General features: G+C 41.4%; 1 protein-coding gene across 2 annotated transcripts in view; it reads right to left on the bottom strand.

Moving 5' to 3' along the window:
• Fez1 (fasciculation and elongation protein zeta 1) overlaps window positions 1–18681 on the bottom strand; it is a 46095-nt gene extending 27414 nt beyond the window's left edge. Inside the window, exons 1-3 of one of the 2 annotated variants that reach the window (XM_047519634.1) lie at window positions 18509–18681; window positions 12348–12703; window positions 4678–4777 (exon numbers count right to left, since the gene is read on the bottom strand). In XM_047519634.1, coding sequence (XP_047375590.1) covers window positions 4678–4777; window positions 12348–12658 — 411 coding nt within the window. In that variant the 5' untranslated portion in view covers window positions 12659–12703; window positions 18509–18681. Of the gene's footprint in view, window positions 1–4677; window positions 4778–12347; window positions 12704–16130; window positions 16239–18508 lie in introns of those variants that run through there. The other variant, XM_047519635.1, reaches the window with a different exon arrangement.
• Between the last annotated feature and the right edge of the window lie 1310 nt (window positions 18682–19991).

Below are 19991 nucleotides of genomic sequence, written 5' to 3' on the forward strand. Positions count from 1 at the left end.
ATGCAAACGCTGTGCCATTTTATATTCAGACTTGAGCATCCGTGGATGAGGAGTCCTGGAATCTGTCTCCCCTACCCCAGGGTACCAAAGGATGACTGAATCGTAAACTTTGTTTTCCTGAGCTTATCTTGGATCCCACCTTGTGACCACACCTGACTGACCAGCACATGAAAGAACATAGAAAAACCACAATGTGAGCTTTATACTTCAGTCAGGGTTTAGGGTTCAACTAAGTATAGTTATATTGAAAACTAAGCAAAGAAAAAAAATGGTAATTCTTAACTCTAGGGTAAACCAAAAAGTATGAGAGAGGAAATTTTTTTTTTTTTGGCGGGGATGGTACTGAGGATTGAACTCAGTGGCACTTGACCACTGAGTCACATCCCTAGCCCTATTTTGTATTTTATTTAGAGAGGGTCTCACTGAGTTGCTCAGTACGTTGCTTTTGCTGAGGCTCACTTTAAACTCATGATCCTCCTGCCTCAGTCTTCCGGCCACCGGAATTACAGGTGTGTACCACTGGGCCCAGCAGAAATATTCTTATAGAACACTACATGGTTCTGCTAGAAATCATATGTACATGGTTATAATAGAGTACATATTTAATATTGAACTAGCTATAAATTGTTGACAACCCTATAAGGGGAAAAGAGTAAGTATCAATATTGGGATGGTGTAAAACAATTAAATCTTGCCTGGTGCAATGACACATGCTTGTAATCCTATCAGCTCAGGAGGATGAGGCAGGAGGATCACGAGTTCAAAGCCAGCCTCAACAACTTAGTGAGGTGCTAAGAAACTCAGTGAGACTCTGCCTCTAAATAAAATACAAAAAAAAAAAAAGACTGGGGATGTGGCTTAGTGGTCGAGTGCCCCTGAGTTCAATCCCTGGTACTGAAAAAAAAACCAAAAAAAAGAATTAAATCTTCATCTTCCATAATATGAAGTTAACAGATAACAGCCAAAGCTGATTTTTTTTCCTTCTGTTTGGGATTGAACCCAAGGCCTAGTGCATGCTAAGCATGTATTCTACTATATTCTCATTCCCCAAATTGATTTTATTTTTAAAAAATCAAAGAAATAGCAACACAAATGTGTTATTATAAAATTGGAAGCTTGGTGTGGTGGCACACACCTGAAATTCCAGCTATTCAAGAGACTGAGGCAGGAGGCTTGCAAGTTTGAGGCCAGCCTAAGCAATATACAGAGTCCTTGTCTCAAAATTTAAAAAAATAAAAAATAAAAAGGGCTAGGGGTATAAACCAGTGTCCACCATTGGGTTCAATCCCCAGAACCACAATTTTTTTTTTTTTTTAAATTTTTAAACAAAGAAAGAAAAAAGAAAATTGAAGGCTCAGGGTACAATGGTTCATGCCTATAATTCCAGCTATTTAGAAGTTTGAGAAAGGAGGATTTCAAGTTGAAAGTCAGTCTAGGCAACTAAGTGAGACCCCGTTGCAAAATAAAAAATGAAAAGGGCTGGGGATGTATTTCAATGATAGAGCACCCCTGGGTTAAATCTCCTGTACTGCAAGGAAAAAGAAAGGAAGGAATGGAGGGAGGGAGGGAGAAAGGAAGGTAGGAGGAAGGGGGGGGGAGGGAGGAGAGAAGAAAAATTGAATCTGTGTAAAAAAAGAAAAAGGGGTAAAAAAACAAACAAAAAAGCAGTTATAAGAAATAAAATTGATTGCCACTACAGAGTAAGGGAAAACAGGGCCAGGGCTCATACTGTGATGGCAAAACCAGATCTGGTTGTGAAGTGAAATCACAAAAACATGATGGTAAGAGACCAATATCTGGGGAAGGGGTCAGTTCCACTACCCTCTCTCCGCCTTTCTCCAGGAAGCCTAATTAACCATGGTCCCTACCTTTTGCATCGTCAAGAACCGCCCTAAGAGTCTGACTACTCCCTCCTGAAATGTAATAGATGTCTGTGAAAAGAGCTGTTTCTTCTTATCTGTTCTGTGAACATGATTTATGTTAGAGACCCTGCACAAGGCCTCCAATCGCATAGGAGATTTAAAAAAAAAAAAAAAAAGAGGAAAAAGCCCCCAAAATAGGATGGGTCTAATTTGATGTCAAATAACCTATAAATATTATGAGAAACTATGAATCAGGGTTCAGAATTAGGAGTTTTTGTTTTCCTCTGGGCCCACCAGAATAAAATAAAATTCTCCTAAGTGCTGCTGCTGCTTCTCGACCAGTCTGTTTCCCACAATACTTACGGTTGTTAAAAAGTATCATTTGATTCTTAAAATATGTACATATTACACTTTGATTTTAACAAAGCAATAATGACTGACCTTGTGGTGACAATTCAACAGTGTTATCATATTTAACTAAATTACTTCCTCATAGTCACAAAGACAAGCTACAAACAGGTTGGGGAACATACAACTCATCCAAGTGGAAGGTAGGAGAGCTCGCTCCAGACATGACTCCCAGCTGTGTGCGCTGGCATGCTTAGTTGGTATATTTTGCAGAAGGAATTCAGAGCCCTGGTTAACCTAGTGAGACATTTAAACTGAGGTCAGTTAAAGAGCGCCTACTGTAATTAATCTAGATAATAAAGGAGGATGAAATAAAACCCTCTTCCTCCATCCTCTTTCACTACCGTATCTTTTTTCCCAGGGGTTAGATGGAAGAACTCCACAGAGCAGAGCTCAAGTACATCTTTCCCAGGGTCGCTCAATTCGTCCTGAAATATTAGCCCTCTTGAGGGAAATCTGCAAATGAGGATAAATTAGAGTCCTTCAGAAGGACAGGCTATCTTATATATCCTTTGGCTTAACCTTCAAAATGAGTTGGAAAGGTGGCCAAAGAGATAACAAAACAAAATCTGCCTTTTGCACCCTGATGGACCTGATTTAATTTCAGTAACTACATTTATTCCATTACTGCCTCCTTCTCCTTTGCATTCTGGGTAAGTACTCAGTATCATCATATAAGCATTGCAAGAGAAAATGAGCAGGCAAGAATTCAAAACAGGACCTAAGGAGTGGCCTCCTGTTGAGTAGGCTTTTAGCAAATCTTAATCTCAAAGTCATCATCTTACCTGCCTCAGTCCATGAAGCCTTGAGGTTCTAAATGTTTTGGATTGTTAAATATTAGAAGACTTAAAAATGATATACAGCCTCCTTTTCAACAAGTCAGTCAGACTCTGATCTCTTTGCTATGCTATTTTGAGTAATAATCTGCAGATATATTGCCCAGTAAAGGGAATCTGCTTCCTGCTCTTTTACTTGGGTTCAATTCTGGAGTACCTAGGAAGATTAGATCCACTTCCCTTTATGATTTGCTAAGTCCACAGGGCTATGACAGAACTTCCTGATACAAAACTGTCAAATTTCCATCACAACTGAAACTAGAAAACCAAGCAAGGTAGAAATTGGCTTTTTTTTTTTAATGGCTTTTAACATGGATCAAGTCATTAAATGATTTTATCTTTTACAATGGGCCGAATTAAAAAACAAAAACAAAAAAACTTAAAGTCAAAATCCTAACCTCCAAGTTGATGATAGAGCCTTTGAGAGGTGATTAGGTCATGAGCATAGAGCCTCATGAATGGGATTAATGCCCTTACAACATAGGCCCAGGGTGGGTCATTTGTTCTTTCTTCCATGTGAAGACAGCAAGAAGATGCCATCTATGAATCTGTAGTGTCTTCATCTTGGACTTCCAGTCTCCAGAATTATGGGGAATAAATATCTGTTGTTCATAAATCATTTAATCCAAGATATTTTAATTACTAAAACACTACTCATCCTATATATAGATTTAGCCAGAAGGCAATCTGGATCTTCTGAAAGATCACTCCCCACAATCCATGCAAATCAACTCAGAGTGAGTCTTTATTCATCCAAAGCCCTTAGGCTACTTTGTTCCTTGGCATTAGTAACCATGGAGTATGACTCTGGTCCAGACATACAATTGTCTCCTTGGTTGAGCTTCATAAAGAATCTTGGGTTGGGGATGTAGCTCAGTGGTAAAGCTCTTGTCTAGTATGAATGAGGCTCTGGGTTCAATCCCTAGCCTCCCAAATAAATAAGTAAATAGAAGTTACCTGCACTTATACCTTTTATACATAGCCATTTAATCACCTCAGTTACACTGGATGTCTCCTTATCTTATTTTTTGTCCCCCTCCGCACCTCGTCCCCCATTGAATCTGGTGACAGATTACCTTCCCAGTAATGATTTATTTTTGTGTGGGGGAGAGGTGCCAGGGATTGAACTCAGGGGCACTTGACCACTGAGCCACATCACCAGCCCTATTTTGTATTTTATTTGGAGACAGGGTCTCACTGAGTTGCTTAGCCCCCTGCTTTTGCTGAGGCTGGGTTTGAACTCACAATTCTCCTGCCTCAGCCTCTCAAGCCACTGGGATCAATAGGTGTGCACCAAAGCACCTGGCTCACAATAATGATTTTTTTTTCAATTTTTATTTATAGGTGGACATAATACCTTTATTTTATTTATTTGTTTTTATGTGTTGCTGACAATTGAATCCAGTACCTCACATGTGTTAAGCAAGCACTCCACAACTGAGCTACAACCCCAGTCCCCCAGTAATGATTTTCAGCTATTGCTGCGGAAGATTGTTGAATTGCCGAATGTTTTTCTAACTGAATTCCACATCTTCCCAAGCCCTACTAAATAGAGGGCCCCAAAGAGGTACCTCAGTATCAGAGCTGTTGCCATTCAGAGCCTCGATGTTTGGGTCTCTCCAGTCTTCTGAGAGTGAAGGGATGTAATTGTCTGTCAGAGCATCCCAAACCCTGTAAACAAAGAGAAGCTCTCATTAGCACACATCTGTGGCCTGGCCCTGCCTGGAGGAAGGAAGAGCCAGGCCAGGGCAGGAGAGAGGTTGCTGTGTGTGCCAGGCTGAGATCATCTGCCTTCCAGCAAGCAGGGGGAGAGCAGCTGGAAAACAGAATTAGAGGCACGTCCAGGGGAGAGAGAGCCCAAAGCATGGAGCCTGGCTGAAAGGTGCTAGTTTCTTGCCTTGCAAATTAATCTGCACCCCAACCAAAGAGCTCATTCTCTGAACCTAAGAAGTCCCTGTGTTCCTTTCCTATGTGCAAAAGAGAGAGAGAGAGAGAGCACGAGAAGGGAGAGGAGAGGAGGGGATGGTGACAGATTTTCTGGCTGAATCTCATTGAAGTTAGGTTTATCATCTAGTTTGTAGATATTTCAATTTCAAAGGCCTGCAATCTACAAAATCATGAAATCTGACATCTAACATAGGTAAGGGGATAATGCCAATTCTGTGAATTCTTACTTATCACCCAAAATGTTTTAGGGAACGGACAGAAGCCACGATTCTGCCCTTTTGTAATGTAGAGGTTAAGTGTTCTATGTCTCATCATGGATATTCTAAGGTAAATATAAGAAAGGAACCAATAAACACACAATTTGTTTTGGTGGGGAAAGAGGAAAGTCTCTGGGGGGGAAAACTCTGAAGTCACAGACACTCATATATCACAGGTGCATTAATTAGTCAACACCAAGAGATTAATGTAAGTCAATAAACCAATAATGTAAGCCATGGTAACCAGCAGCCCTTGAGTTAATATTAGATGATAATACAAGAGGGTTGTATCTAATATCCCCTGCAGGTGCCGGACCTGTCAAACATGAGTGATACTCAACAAGACCAAGATAAAAGAAGACATATAAGTTTTAGATAGATTAATCTAAAAAAATAGCCACTTAAAAATAAGCAAATATGTATATATATATATGGATCAAATTTATGTTGTAGTAGATGCTGACAAGGTCAGTGCGACATATATAGATATAGAAATCAGAGCATAGACACTTGAAATGAGATAAATAATGATGCAGAGGGCAGGTGGTATTAACAAACACAATCAGGAGTGATGTACGATGCATGAATATGTAAGCAAGGAGGTTTTCCTGGTATACAATGCATGCAACTGCAATGAAACAAATGGAACCCAAGGAAACACAATTTAATGGCAGTGCATAAGGCATCTGTTTATTTGCTATTTTTCTGTCATTATAGAAAAGCACTTTGAGAGAACTGGGCAAGTGCTCATTAGGCAACTATTTAGCAGGATTTCAGAGCATACATCTTAAACCATGGGTGACATCACAGTGTCTATCAGGAACAATTAGAGCTGCATCAATATAGGCTAATTCTAAATCTAAGTCCCATTAGCATTCTGGAGCCAAGACACAAATATGATTTGCTATCTCCAGGTCAAAGCTCTGAGGCACCACATCCACTGGGAAGGTCTTGGACTCTTCTTCACATCCCTGCCTTTGGTTTGGAGAATGAACATGCATGCAGGAACTGACCTTCAGATTTGTCCCTGCAGGAAGTGCCTGGAGAAGTGAGACTCAGCAAAGCCCAAAATAGGCAGGAGACTTTTGTACCTCCCCTACTCTGGACAGAAGCTGAGATCTTTATGGACAGCACACCTTCCAATGACCTTGAGACTGATTATATCTTAAAGTGACAATGGGGAACTTTCTCACAATATTTAGGGAGTACCTACTGTTCTCTGTTAAGCCTTCACTGACATACTCTGAATTTTATCTTCTATTTTTCAGTTCTAGACAATTCCCTAAACCTTTTTCTCCTTGGGATTTCAAACCAGTCTTATTTCTCTCTCTCTCTCTCTCTCTCTCTTTTTTTTTTTTTTTTTTTCCTTTCTGGTGTACTTTTTTTTATCCTTTGAAGTTTATAAATAACTTTGAAGATAAAGTATCTCTTGTAGCTTTAAGATCACTTGCATACCCTTCCCATACTGATTCAGTGCCCATTTAACAGTAACAACAGCAGTCAACACTTACTAAGCACTTACTACAAGTCAAGTGCTCTTCTAAGTTCTTTATAAGGACTGAGACATTCATTCCTCACAACAACTCCACAGGGCAGGTGCATACAAGAACCTAAAACATAGTGAAGCTAATTAAGTTGTTTAAGCTCACACAGCCAGTAATAGCAGAGGCAGGATTCGAACCCGGACAGAATAGCAACATAGGTCATATCCCTAACCACTTAACAATTCCAACTCTTTGTAATTTACTATATGATTGGCATTGGCATGGACATCAGAATAATATGCCAAGTTCCAAATCACAACCTAGAACAGCAGTTTAGACACTGGCTTTGCCTGAAAAATCCACACATACATTATTCAGGATATCGTGCTTTCGTCATTCTACAGGAGGACTGGCAAGGGTAACAGGGTGTGCAAAAGCTTTCTATGTAGGTCTTCAGCCCAGGGGAGAATCCATAGGAGGCAAAGAAAGGATACCGGCAGGCAGACAGCCATGGAAACAGAGGAGCTAGTGATGAGCGAGGCAATGGAGCTTTCTGTGAAGAAGAGAATGGGGAGGGTTTTGCTCCTCACAAAGGCTACATATACCATCATAAGCAGGATTCTTGAAGTGGATATATTCCCTTCTGTAAGGACGCTGAAGTGAACCATAAAATTTCGCTTCTCAGGACTGGGGATGTAGCTCAGCAGTAAGTGCTTGCCTTGCATGTGGGAGGCCCTGGGTTTAATCCCCAGTATTACAAACCCAGGAAAAGAGTTTCTTCACTTCTCTGAGAAGTATTCTGCTATTTGTTCTTTACTTGGAGAAAGAAGATTTTGCAAGCTGTCTACATTATCATTTATCAAAGAACTGAGATTAAACAGGTTGCCTCAATTCCTACCATTACACCGCCCTGACATCTGAGATTCAATTTGCTATCTCAGTCCCCATAAACACAGAAAAGGTTCTTCGTGTGCATATTTTATAGCTTAGGCTTAGGTGCCTGGAGAATTGACTAGATATTTTACTACAGAGGGTTGGGCATTTGGAGAAGGATGGTGGCAGAGTATGAGCAAACCTAGCAGAGTGGGGTGCCAAGATGAGTACAAAGAGCTTCAGGATCTGGAACTGGCAACAGAGCCATCAGGATTCTATCAGTTCTGATGAACACACACACACACACACACACACACACACACACACCTATTTCTGACAATATAGTACACAGCTTAAAGGGTGAATAAAAATTTACCAACTAGGTAACATTCCATTTAATTCTTCCTTATGTGGCTACTTCTCTTGCCAAGAGTTTTGTTTATGTCTAGTCATGCAAATATTCACACTTAGATGTGTGTTAACATGAGTGCACTTCTGTAGTTCCTGTTTAGGAATTCGGAATCATTAGCACATGAATGCCTTTGCACAACTTTTTAGGTATTTCAAATGTTTAAATGGAATTAGCACCATCTCTACCCTTGCTATATGGGGACCTCTACAAAGATAATCACATTTTCTTAAAAATACAGTTATGTATCAGCTTTCACTATCTCTTATTTACTTGTCTTCAATTTAAACTATGTTAAACTGTCCTGCATTAAGCCATTAAGTTTAATAAAAGTTCCATTAAAATAAAAAAATTTTAATGAAGTATGTTAAGCTGAGCATAATAATGCACAATTGTAATCCCAGTGACTTGGGAGGCTGAGGCAGAAGGATTCCAAGTTTGAGGGTAGCCTCAACAAATGAGCAAGACCCTTTCTCAAAAAAATAAAAAGGACTGGGGATGTGGCTCAGTGGTAGAACTCCCCAGGGTTTGATCCTTGGTACAGCAAGGAAATAAGAAGTATGCTGAATAACAGGGAGTTTACTTTTTTGTGTGTGGACTTTAATATCATCTGTAACACATTGATTCTATCTGAAGAACAGGATACACCCAAATTTGTGACCTCTCTGCCTGCAGGGTACTTGTAAGAGGGCTAAGAGGCAGGAGGCAGGGTGAGGGTTGTCCATTCCCATTTTGCAGTTTCTAAATGCCAGGTCCCATGCCTTATAGCAAAGGAAAACAGGGCAGCCACACAAACAGAAAGAAGAGATTCTGGAATACTTTCTGAATAGAAAACCAAGCAAATATATGCAGTATTCAAATCTAACTCTCCTAGAACTTCCCTACCCTGAAATCAGAGATAAGTTGATACAGTTTCAAATGAGGATGGACTAGAGAAATCAAAATTCTAAGGGTATAAGGGAATCATTGTGTATCAATCATTTACGATTTGTGTATTTATTATTATTATTTGTTGTTTTGCAGTACTGGGGATTGAACACAGGAGCACTTTACCACTGAACTACATTCCCAGTCCTTTTTATTTTTTATTTTTAACAGGCTCCAAGTTGCCTGGACTGGCCTCGAACTTGTGATACTCCTTCTTCAGCTTCCTGAGTAGTTGGGATTACAGGTATGCACCACTGCACCCAGTCCATCTGTGTTATCTTTAAAGAGATATTTGATATATATATTTATAAATATATATATAAATTTAATATATTAATTTTATTTATATATTTATACATTTATATCATATATAAGTATGTCTACATATATAAATGTATACATTTATAAGTGTATAAATGTATACATTTATAAGTGTATAAATGTATATAAATGTATTCATATATAAATGTAAAAATGTATATATTTATACTTTTTTTTCTTTTTTTTTTTTATTGGTGCTGGGCCCTGCTTTTGTTTTAAGCTTCTAACATTTAACTATAACCCCAGCTACAATATTTCATTTGTGGATTGAAACATCCCTCTAAATACTAAACCTGAGTAGATTTATCACGATAGCACTAGTGAAGATTTGCAAACAAATTAGATAATAAATCATCTTTTTTCTTTACTTTATCATACTTGCCAATATTTGGACAGGGATTGTAAAGCAAAAAGTGTAATGGAATTCTGATTTCATTTTAAGTTATAAAGAGGCTTTAGATATACTTGAATGCCTAGAAAGTACAATGTCAATTTTTCTCTTCCCCCCCTCCACTGTCCTCAAATCACACTTTATCTCTAAGGAATTATTCAACCTTTAGTCTCTTAAATGAGTCAGTCAAGTCAGAAAAAAACCAGGCTGGGAAAACCCATAATCCCATGTGATGGCAATTAACATTGAGTGGCCTTTGCTAATGTGCCAAAAGAGAATAAGAACCTGCTCACTGGGCCTTCACCCTTAATGAAGCAGAGGAAGGGTTTAGATAGGTGGGGAATGATTTGTTAGAAGCCATAGGAATGGGACGCATCTTAAAATGCTATTTTCAGAGCACAACCTGGATGAGGGAAGAAATCAGTCTCTTACCAAGTCCTTAGACCCGCTTCATCAAGATTGAGCTCCAGAGGTTCAAAGATGAGAACCCACGCACTCAACTACAGCTAAGTGACTTGCCCAAGGTCACACGGTGAGTTACTGAGAGTACAAAAATTAGAATTCATAGTCTTTGTGTTTCTAGTTCATTGCCTGGTGCACTGGAGTGAAAAAAATGTATACTCCATCTAATAAAGCCCTTAAGTCATTTTTTTCTGACTTACAGAAGTTGAGAAAATTATAACAGGCTCAGAATTTTAAAAGAATCAGTAGGAAATTTAAAATCGAATTGAAACACACAGCCCACAGTTGTAGTACCAGCCACCAGAGTAAAATGTTCTCTATGATCATGCCCTCAGGTTAGCATTAATTAAAAAGAAAAGAAATAGTGTGAGCCTACAGATACCTTACACAGACCTGCAAGATTAGCTATTACCATTTTTCTTTTACATACAATATTTAATATTTCATTAAAAATATCACTTGATCACTTACTACACACAGTATTTGTCGGTGGGGACAACAGTGAAAAATAAAGACAGATACATAGGTAGCTCCTGTACTCACAGAAATGCAGTCTTACTACTCACTAAATAAGTAAATCTTTCCCAAACAAAGTCAGGATCCTCTAGAATATTCCTTCTGCCCCATTACTTAAGGGAAACTTTTCTCATGTGTCTATAAAAAAGAGAAACTGGTCTTAGAGTATAGTTCAGTGGTAGAGCACTGGCCCAGCAGGTTCAAGAACCTGGGTTTGATCCCCAGCACCCCCCCACGGTGCCCCCTCCCCACCCCTGCCAAAAAAAAAAAAAACAGAAAAATTAAGAAAACATAAACAACAACAAAAACAACATATGACAGTTGTTTTGAATCTCCACACCAACTACTTGACATTTCTTATGTGATTTCAAGAGAAGAATGGATATCTCTACTAAGAATTCATGTTTATTTTTCCTAATTGCCTAAAACACCCTTCTTTTATTTATGTAATGGACTTACCCACTTCTCTTTCTAATCCCACCTTGGACAATTCTTTCTCAAATTTCTTTCCTTAACAACAGTTAAGACCCTAGAAGGTCATTAGCAAGTGATCCAGGGAATGTGCATACGCAAAACCACACTACCTAGTTTTCACCTTTATTTTGTCCAGGAACTCCCTTAGCTCTCAGTTCAATTTGGATGCTTTTTTATTTGGACATATCTTAACATTTTGAGGATAACTTTCCAGGCCTATAACCAATTTTGAAGTTTTTGTCATTCTGGTGTTATAGAGGCAAATTGGTCCAATGACATAAATTCCTCCATCACAGTTAATTACTTCTTTTCTAGTCCTTATTTGTAATATCTGGGTACATTACCACTAATGTAAAGAAACCTGAATAGCCAGGTATGGTGACTCATGGCTGCAGTCCCAGCTACTAGAGAGACTGACACAAATACAAGATCAACATGGGCAACTTAGCAAGGCTTTCTCAAAATGAAAATAAAAAAGGGCACTATAGACTGCTTGCCTAACACACAAGACCCTGGTTTCAATCCCCAATATGTGTGTGTGTGTGTGTGTGAGAGAGAGAGAGAGAGAAAGACAGAGAGAGGGGGAGAGAGAGAAAGGAAAGAAGGAAAGAAAGATGAATAAAGAGAAAAGAAGAAAGAGGAGGAGGGGGGGGCAGGAAGAAGAGGAAGAAGAAGGAAGAAGGAGGAGGAGGAGGAGGAGGAGAAAGAAGGAGAGGAAGAGGAAGAAGAAGAGGAGGAGTAGTAAAAAAGGAGGAGGAGAAGGAGAACGAGGAGGAGAAATAGAAGAGGAAGAAGGAAGAAGAAGGAGGAGGAGGTAGAAGAGAGGAAGAAGAAGGAGGAGGAGGAGGAGGAGAAGAAATGATGGAGGGAGAAAAGCAAGCAAGTAAGCTAGATAGATCCCCAAATTTTCTCTGCTCCTATAATTCATCGTATCTAGGAAAAACCTAACATCCTTCATTCCTCTAAGATTTCAATCTAAGAAATCTTTCTGCAGATGACTATAAACATACAGTGAGCAATGACAGTAATTTCCAGGGCACTGTCACACTGACAACATAAAAATATGTGATGCATATAGGTAATAGGTATAAACCCATGGACAGAAACTAGTTCTAGGTTAAGGATCCCAGACTACAGGGTTCTCTCCTGAAGCAGGAGAAGGGCAATGAAGACTTCTTACTCCTCATCCTGAAGGGTCTCCTCCTCCTCTTGGATCTGGAACTGGTTCTTCACAGGAGCTAGGTTTTCGGTCTTGGCATTATAGTTCCTAAAGCAGACATTGAGCTTCTCATCAAATTCATTCACGAGGTCCTCCATCGACTTGAAGCTGATTATTTCAGAAGAAAAATTCTCAAGCTCAGAGAGGGAGGGGTCCTCTAGATGGTGGGGAGATGAACCATAGAAACTCTGAGGCTTCTCTTCTGGGTCCTCCGAGCAGCAGGGCCGAAGGTCCTCAAACTCTTCGTCCAAACTCACCAGTGGGGCCTCCATTCTTGCACCACAGTACAACTACAGCAACTTTCAGAATTCGTTTTCCTGGAAGACATAAACAGGGCAATGTGAGTTTGGCCTGGGCTTTTAAGACAGTTTTCGTAAGGAACCATAATCACACGTTACTTCATATCCCTCAGAAAACAAAGATTCTCCCCTACTGGCACCTGTGCACTGCTATGCACTTCAGGAGTTCAAAGACCATTGTGTACGTTGATACTATTAACTAAATAGAGTGAACTTTGGAGATACACCTGCTTCCAATTCTCTGCTCCAAAGCATAGTGGTTAAGTGTGTAGCTCCTGGGTCAGACTTTAGGCAAGTTACTTAACTTCTCTGTGCTTCTTTTTATTTTTCTCAAGACAGTGATAATAGTAGGACCTACCTCAGATGGTTGTTTTTTGTTTTTTTGTTTTTTTGGTTTTTGTACCAGGGATTGAACCTAGGGGTGCTTATTCACTGAGTCACATCCCTAGCCCCCTGCCTTTGTATTTTTTTTTTTTTTTTTTAATTTTGAGACAGGGCCTCACTAAGTTGCTAAGGTTGGCCTTGAGCTTGCAATCCCCCTGCTTTAGCCTCCCTATCCTTTGGGATTATAGGCAAGCATCACCACACCCAGTTCAAATGGTTGTTATAAGATTAAAGGAGCAGTGCTTGGCAGCAGGTCGAAGACACACACCTGTAATCCCAGCAATTTGGGAAACTGAGGCATCCAAAAAGAGGATCCCAAGTCTGAGGCCAGCCTTAGCACCTTAGTGAGATCCTCAGTGATATCCTGTCTCAAAATAAAAAGTAAAAAGCACGGGGGATGCAGCTCAGTAGTAAAGCACCCCGGGGATCAATCTCCAGTGCTCCCTCAAAAAAAAAGTGCTTGGCAGGTAATAAATGCCAATATTGTTCAACATTTTCTCTTGTTGCTATTGTTGCTATTGATATTATTGTTACTACAGATCCACAACTAGCCAGGAGCTCTGCTCTGAAAACTGAAAGTTTTTCACAATTTCTTTGGTAACAAAAATGGAATGACCAAACTCATTCGGCAACAAAACTTGATTGACATGAATATAAAGCTGGTTTGGGTTTTAATTTATCCCATTCAGTGTGATTTGCTGCAGAAGTATTAAGTTTCTAGATGGGCCCGTTGCATAACTCAGTTGCAGAATATGAGTTTAACATGTGGAAGGTCCTGGGTTTAACACCCAGCATTAGATAAATAAATAAATAAATAAATAAATAAATAAATAAGATTGCTACCCAAGAATATTAACTCTATTTGTCTTTCAAAATTTGAAATAATCTAAATTCTGAAACATGCCCAGGCCCAAGGTTTTGGATATTATTACCTTCAACCATAAATAATAGAGACGAATAGAACAGTAATGGAGGTTTTCCATAAACCACCTGAGTTTTCCCAAGATGCAGAGCATATACCTAGGAGTAGAGGAATGAATTAAATGAACTGTCCACATGCTCCAGTTAGACTCCATATCCCTTTTGGGCACTGCACCCTGGAACACTGCACACTCAAGCCTCCCTCCACTTTCCAACAACTCTGGGACCTCTACCCTTTATCTGCCTTTCTTCATATACTGTCTTCAACTATGATTTATCTTTCTGTGCTAACATCCAGGTCCCTTCCCAATTTTAATTTAAATTCCTCGAGGGTACAGATGTCCTCCGGATATCCTCCATGGCTCCTAGCACACACAGATTGCCCTCTGGCTAGGCAATCAATCAATGTGTGCTCATTGAAAAATGATCTGTCCCAACATTCAGTTTCCCACAAGCATTGCTGTCTATCATATCCTTCTCTATATGCTCAAACTTTCTTTCCTGTAACAGAAAGGCAACCCATCTTTTCTCTTTTTGTTTGTGTGATCATTGGTTCAGGTAGAGGCTTAATTTGGAATCATACCCCAGGGAGAACCAGATAGCAAAAACCAAGCATTTTGCCCTAGGAGTACCCATTCCCCATCTCTACCTGCAAAACTAAAATTCTAAGCAAGGCAGAGAGCAGTAGGTGACGACAGGTGAGACGGTTCTTTCTGGAATTTTGCTAGGATAAAGTCAGTTACCATGGTATCACACTATATTCTGAGCATTTACAGTTCACAAAGGCAACATGATAGAACCTTAAAATATAAAAAGATATAAAAGCTATACTATATCTTGGAAAGAGAACAGGCTCAAGAGCCAACACTGGGACTGAGATGTAGCTCAGAAGTACAGGATCCCTCCACCATGAAGAAGCTTCAATCCTTGATGCCATTAAAAAAAGAAAAAAAGGCCAACACACCTGCCAAGGGTTAACTGAGTGGTGAGCATCCTGGATTCTGATTTTCTCATTTGCTATAACAAAATCAACACCTTGGAAGGTTAATTTTAATAACTTAATCATCCTAATTGCCAATACATTTTAATAATATATTTAATCCAAAATTTCAAAGTATTTCCATTTCAATATATAATTCAATATATAATCCATAAGAATACTAATGAGATAATTTACTCTTTTTGTCCAGTACTGGGGACCAAACCTTGGTGTTCTACGACTAAGCTACATCCTCAGTTCTTTTTGTTTTTTGAGAGAGTCTTGCTAAATTGCCCAGGCTGGCTTTGAACTTGAGATCCTTCTGCCTCAGTCTCCCAAAAAGCTGGGATTACAGGTATGTACCACTCCACCATGCTCAGCTAATTTACATTTTTATACTCAGTCCTTTGAAATCTATTGTGCACTTTACATTTTTATCTTGTTTGGTCTAGGCGCCTTGCAAGTACCCAAGAACCACATGTGGGTAGTAGCCACCACTTTGCACACACACATACCTCTAGATCAATATAAAACTAATTGCCAGTCAGGAGTTCTTCATCTATCATTTACAGGTTCTTTGAATATACCTGTATTTCAATGAATTTTGTTTCCTTTGTAAACCTAAGTATTTTGTTTTATGGATTTAAAAACATTATTCAGAAAAGACTCCTATAGGTTTCTCCACACCACCAAAAGAAGGAGGAAGAAAATCATCCCTGAACACACACACACACACACACACACACACACACACACACAGACTAGTATAGAAAAGATCTCAGGGTATAACAGAGAGTAGAGAAGATTTTACAGTTGAAGAATTTGTGTTAATTGAGGTAGTACTCCATGATGGTTAAGATCCCAGGCTCCTATCTGGATTGAGACTGGGCAAATTATCTGCCTCCTTGTGCTTCAATTTTGCCATCTGTACAAGGGGGGTTAAAATAATGCTTATTTTGAAGGTTATTTTACTGATCATTGAGATTGTCTTTGAAGTGCTAAGCACAATGTATGAAAACAGAAAGTGTTCTATAAATGTCAACAATGCTTGGAAAATCAGGATAACATATTTACATAAAAAAGTAGCACAAGAGTATTTCAAGCAAAAAAAGAAAAAATCCCTGCCATAATAGTCTATGTGTGATGCTTCAAAATGCTTACCAAATAAGAGAAGTATTGATGAAAAAAATTGGGCCGGTTTTTTACTAAGGCTTTTTTCAAATCATTTGATCCAAGTTTTCTGAATCATTGGTCTCTCTATTCTATACTCAGTCCAAGCAGACTTTAGAGAAATAGATTCATCTAGGAAATTATAAAAGAAGAAATGAGTATCAAGATGTAGAGTCCAAAAAACATGGTATTGGAAACAATCCATAATATAGTCTGATTGCTTTTATCAACACACTGTCCAGGAGCCAAGAAGTACTGCATGAATGACCACCTAGAGATGCAGCTAAACCTGAAAACCCAAATGAGAATCTGGTCACTCAGTACCCAAACTGAACCCAGCATTTGTGGGAAGAGTCTAGGCTGTGGCAGAGGAGATAAGAGTCAAGCATTCTGACTGGCCCTAACCATACCCTCAAAGGAGGGGAGTCTCTGGGTTGGGGCTGGCACAAGCCTTGCAATAGTGCCCCCTACCTCCCTTCCTCCCCCTGCCTCATTCTTTTGCTTTCTGGTGCCTTCAGCTCCCAGCTACAAATGTCTGAAACAACCTTCTAATCTTCCTTCCTGCAACTTGTCCCTGTGCTCAGGCATAGCTCATCTCAAAGCTCTCCTCTCCTCCAAAGCCAAGGTTAAGGGCTAGGGTGTAGTTCAGTGGTAGAGCACTTGCTTAGCACATGTGAAGCCCTGGATTTGATCCCTGTGCGTGCACGCACGCACACACACACACCTGAGTTAATACAAATAATAGCTATGCTCTCTTTGTACTGTCAAAGTAAATACATAAAAAATGGCATAAATAAGGAATCACTGGAGAGTCATTTTTTCTTCTCTTTAGAATAGAACAGAGTGCAGGACTATAGTTTGATTATGTCCTATAATCTATTCCATTTATTTTGTTTCACAATAGATGGTGTAATTTGGAAAAGAAGAGACACACATGGAGTTTAACGGGGACCCGGTAGGAAACACATAAGCCTCTCCCTGCACCATAATGATGCACTAGCTACAGCTTGGGGCTGCCGTACAAATTATCAGTTTCTGCTTTGCTGAGCTGAGCAATAGAGATTTCACCATGCCTTCCCTCCTGGGCCTCTGCACCTCCACACAAGCCTCATTTCATACCCCAACCCGTCCTTCCCATTACTTGCTCTATAGATCAATTCTCTCCCGCCCCCCCATATCCATCCCAAAAAACCTGCCCTCCGCTAATCTACCTTCAGATTCCCACTGCTTCTTTGCAAAACCTAGCCAGCGTACGTGTTTGTGCCAGCTGCACATTTAGCAGAAAGCGAGTATTTCATTGCATATGGATCAGCAACCCCTTCGCGGTTCTGCGTCCCTCCTCCTCCTGCTGCTGCTGCTCTATTCACCTCCATCTCAGTCCCTTAACCCGCGCCCCCAGCTCCGCAATCGAAATGTTGGGGTAAAGAAAGGCTCCTTCAGGCAGTACAATGGCTGGTGATGCATGGAAATTGGGCTCATCTCGCTCAGGCCGCACATATACTCCACTACCCTTTTGGTCAAATAAGACCAGGACGCTGGAGTGGAAGGGGAGTCAGGGAGTGTCCAGCTTCCAGGAGGGAAGGGAAAGGCAAGAGGGAAGAAGAGAGGGTTGTATAACACTTCCTTGGTTAAGCCCGCAATCTCCAGTCCTGGGCCCAGAGGACCGCAGAGCGTCCCCCCACCACCACCACTCCCCGCCGCCAACACACACACCACTACACCACCACACTCGTCCTTTCTCCGACCTGCTGTGTAGTAAAACAATCGCTACCCCAGCGTCTGCAGCTGCTGCCAGCGGTTCTGACACTGCAGGAATGCATGGTCTGGGGAAAGACTCCACACCCTAGAGAGGGGCAGGAGCCGAGTGAGGGTAAGGTTTTTATGGATAAAGATGATTCTGGGGAGTTTAAGGCAATCGGGCCAGATAACGGTCCTGGAATGAGGTGCTGGCCTCACTGCTCTGGCACGGTCTGGCAGCATTCTTCTGCCCCCCGGAACCCCATGCCGCGCGGCCTACCTTTACACACACACACACACACACACACACACACACACACACACACTCTCTAAGCCTGGCTCGGAGGGCCGATGTTCTGAGATGATGCTTGAAGTCCCATCGTCCCACATCTCTCGGCCCTGGAGCTGCGTCCCTGTCGCTCTGCCTGCAGGGTTGGGCAGGAGGGCGACGGCCTCCGGGCTCCTTCTTTTCAATCCCGGGATGGGACAGGTTGGGGATGTGGGGGGTGCGGCGCCCCCAGACGGTCCTTTCGGAGAATCCCGAGTCCCGGGACCTCTTTCACCACCCCCACTCGAACCCCACCCCTGGCAGTGGGTTGGGTCCAGACTAAAGTTGCCCCTTGCGACCACACCTGTGCGGGTCCTGGCGGAGGGAGGCGGGATCCCGGGGCTCAGCCGGACACCCCCATCCACGGGCCGCGGCGAACAGCCGGAGCGCAGCGCAGCGGCAGCGGCAGCGGCGAGCCAGCCAGCCAGCGAGCGCTCCCCCCGCAGCTCCGGCGGCGCCCAGCTCCGCTCCCCTCCTCCACCCCGCCCCCTCCCCGCGCTCGCGCCCGGGCTCCGGGGACGCGCCCGCGCTCGGGCACCCGCCCAACTGGCACGCGCAGGGCCTGGACGTCATCCTCTGGTGAACATTCATAGCCCTCCTTGGAGCACGTGGGCCTGCTTCTATAAATATTTATGAATTGCTTTTTTCTCTCCTCTTTAACATTGGCCCTTCTGCTTCCTTCATGAATATTCAGAAGCTCCAAGATCCGTGTGTGTGATAATTACCAATATGGACACCTCACAGGGCCCGTCATTGTAGATTCTCCATAAAAATGGAGGCAGATGGAGAGAAAGAGCCGGAGGATGCGGGCAGACACACTCAAAGACCCTCTGGCATTTTCTGGATTCCCCTTTCTGCTTTACTAGAGACTGAAAAGGGCAGGGATGCCTCCAGCCAAAAGTGATCAGGCCAGCAGGAAAGCTTTTGTCACCCAAAAATGCAGGGGAAGAGCTGGATGCAGCCTGAAAAATCTGAGTGAGAGGGTTTCAGGTCCAGTAGGACTTGGGATAATAGAGGAAAATTCAAGAGGCCGATATTAGGCAGGCCCTTGTCTCCCCTGTGAAAAAGTACTCTTCATGCGTTGATTTTGTCTACTGTGCATAAGCCTGTGCTTATAGATGCTGTCATTGTGAAGAAGTCTGATAATTGATAAGCGCAGACCAAGATAGAGTGCAAGAAAGGAAGAGACAAGAAAAGCAAGTCTGCTTGGAGAACCTCAAGTATTTTTGTCTGGTGGCAAAATACTCTAGGCTGAACTGAGGACTTTGCCTGAAAGGAGAAAGGAGCCTTTCCTTTGCTCATTTGTGCACTCTTTCCACAAACATTTCAATCTCAGGAAGGATGTGCAGCAGGGAAATAGCGTCCCCACGAAAGGAAGAGTTAGCATTTAGCCCTTCTGGTGGCATTAACCAGAGGAATTCTGCTTCTCAGAAAGGAAAAAGAAGCGCAAAGGATGGCGCATGCCTGTAACCAACCCCCCCCCCCAACTGGGGAGGTTGAGGCAGGAGTATCTCACTTCCAAGGTCGATTTATGGAGACTCAGATTCAAAATGAAAATTTAAAAAGCGCTGGGGATGTAGCTCAGCAGTACACTGCCCCTGGGTTCAATCCCCATTACAAAAAAAAAAGTCCTAAATCTACTTTTCTGGGATTAAATCCAGTTCTGTGACCTTGGGAGAGTTTTCCTCCATGCGGTTCATTTTCTCATCTGCATAATGAGGATAATAATAGTTCTGACTCCTTTTACCTATTGTGAGATTAAAGGAATTGATATATGTAAAGTACTT

This window comes from Sciurus carolinensis, chromosome 11 (genome assembly GCF_902686445.1).
Source record: "Sciurus carolinensis chromosome 11, mSciCar1.2, whole genome shotgun sequence".
NCBI lineage: Eukaryota > Metazoa > Chordata > Mammalia > Rodentia > Sciuridae > Sciurus > Sciurus carolinensis.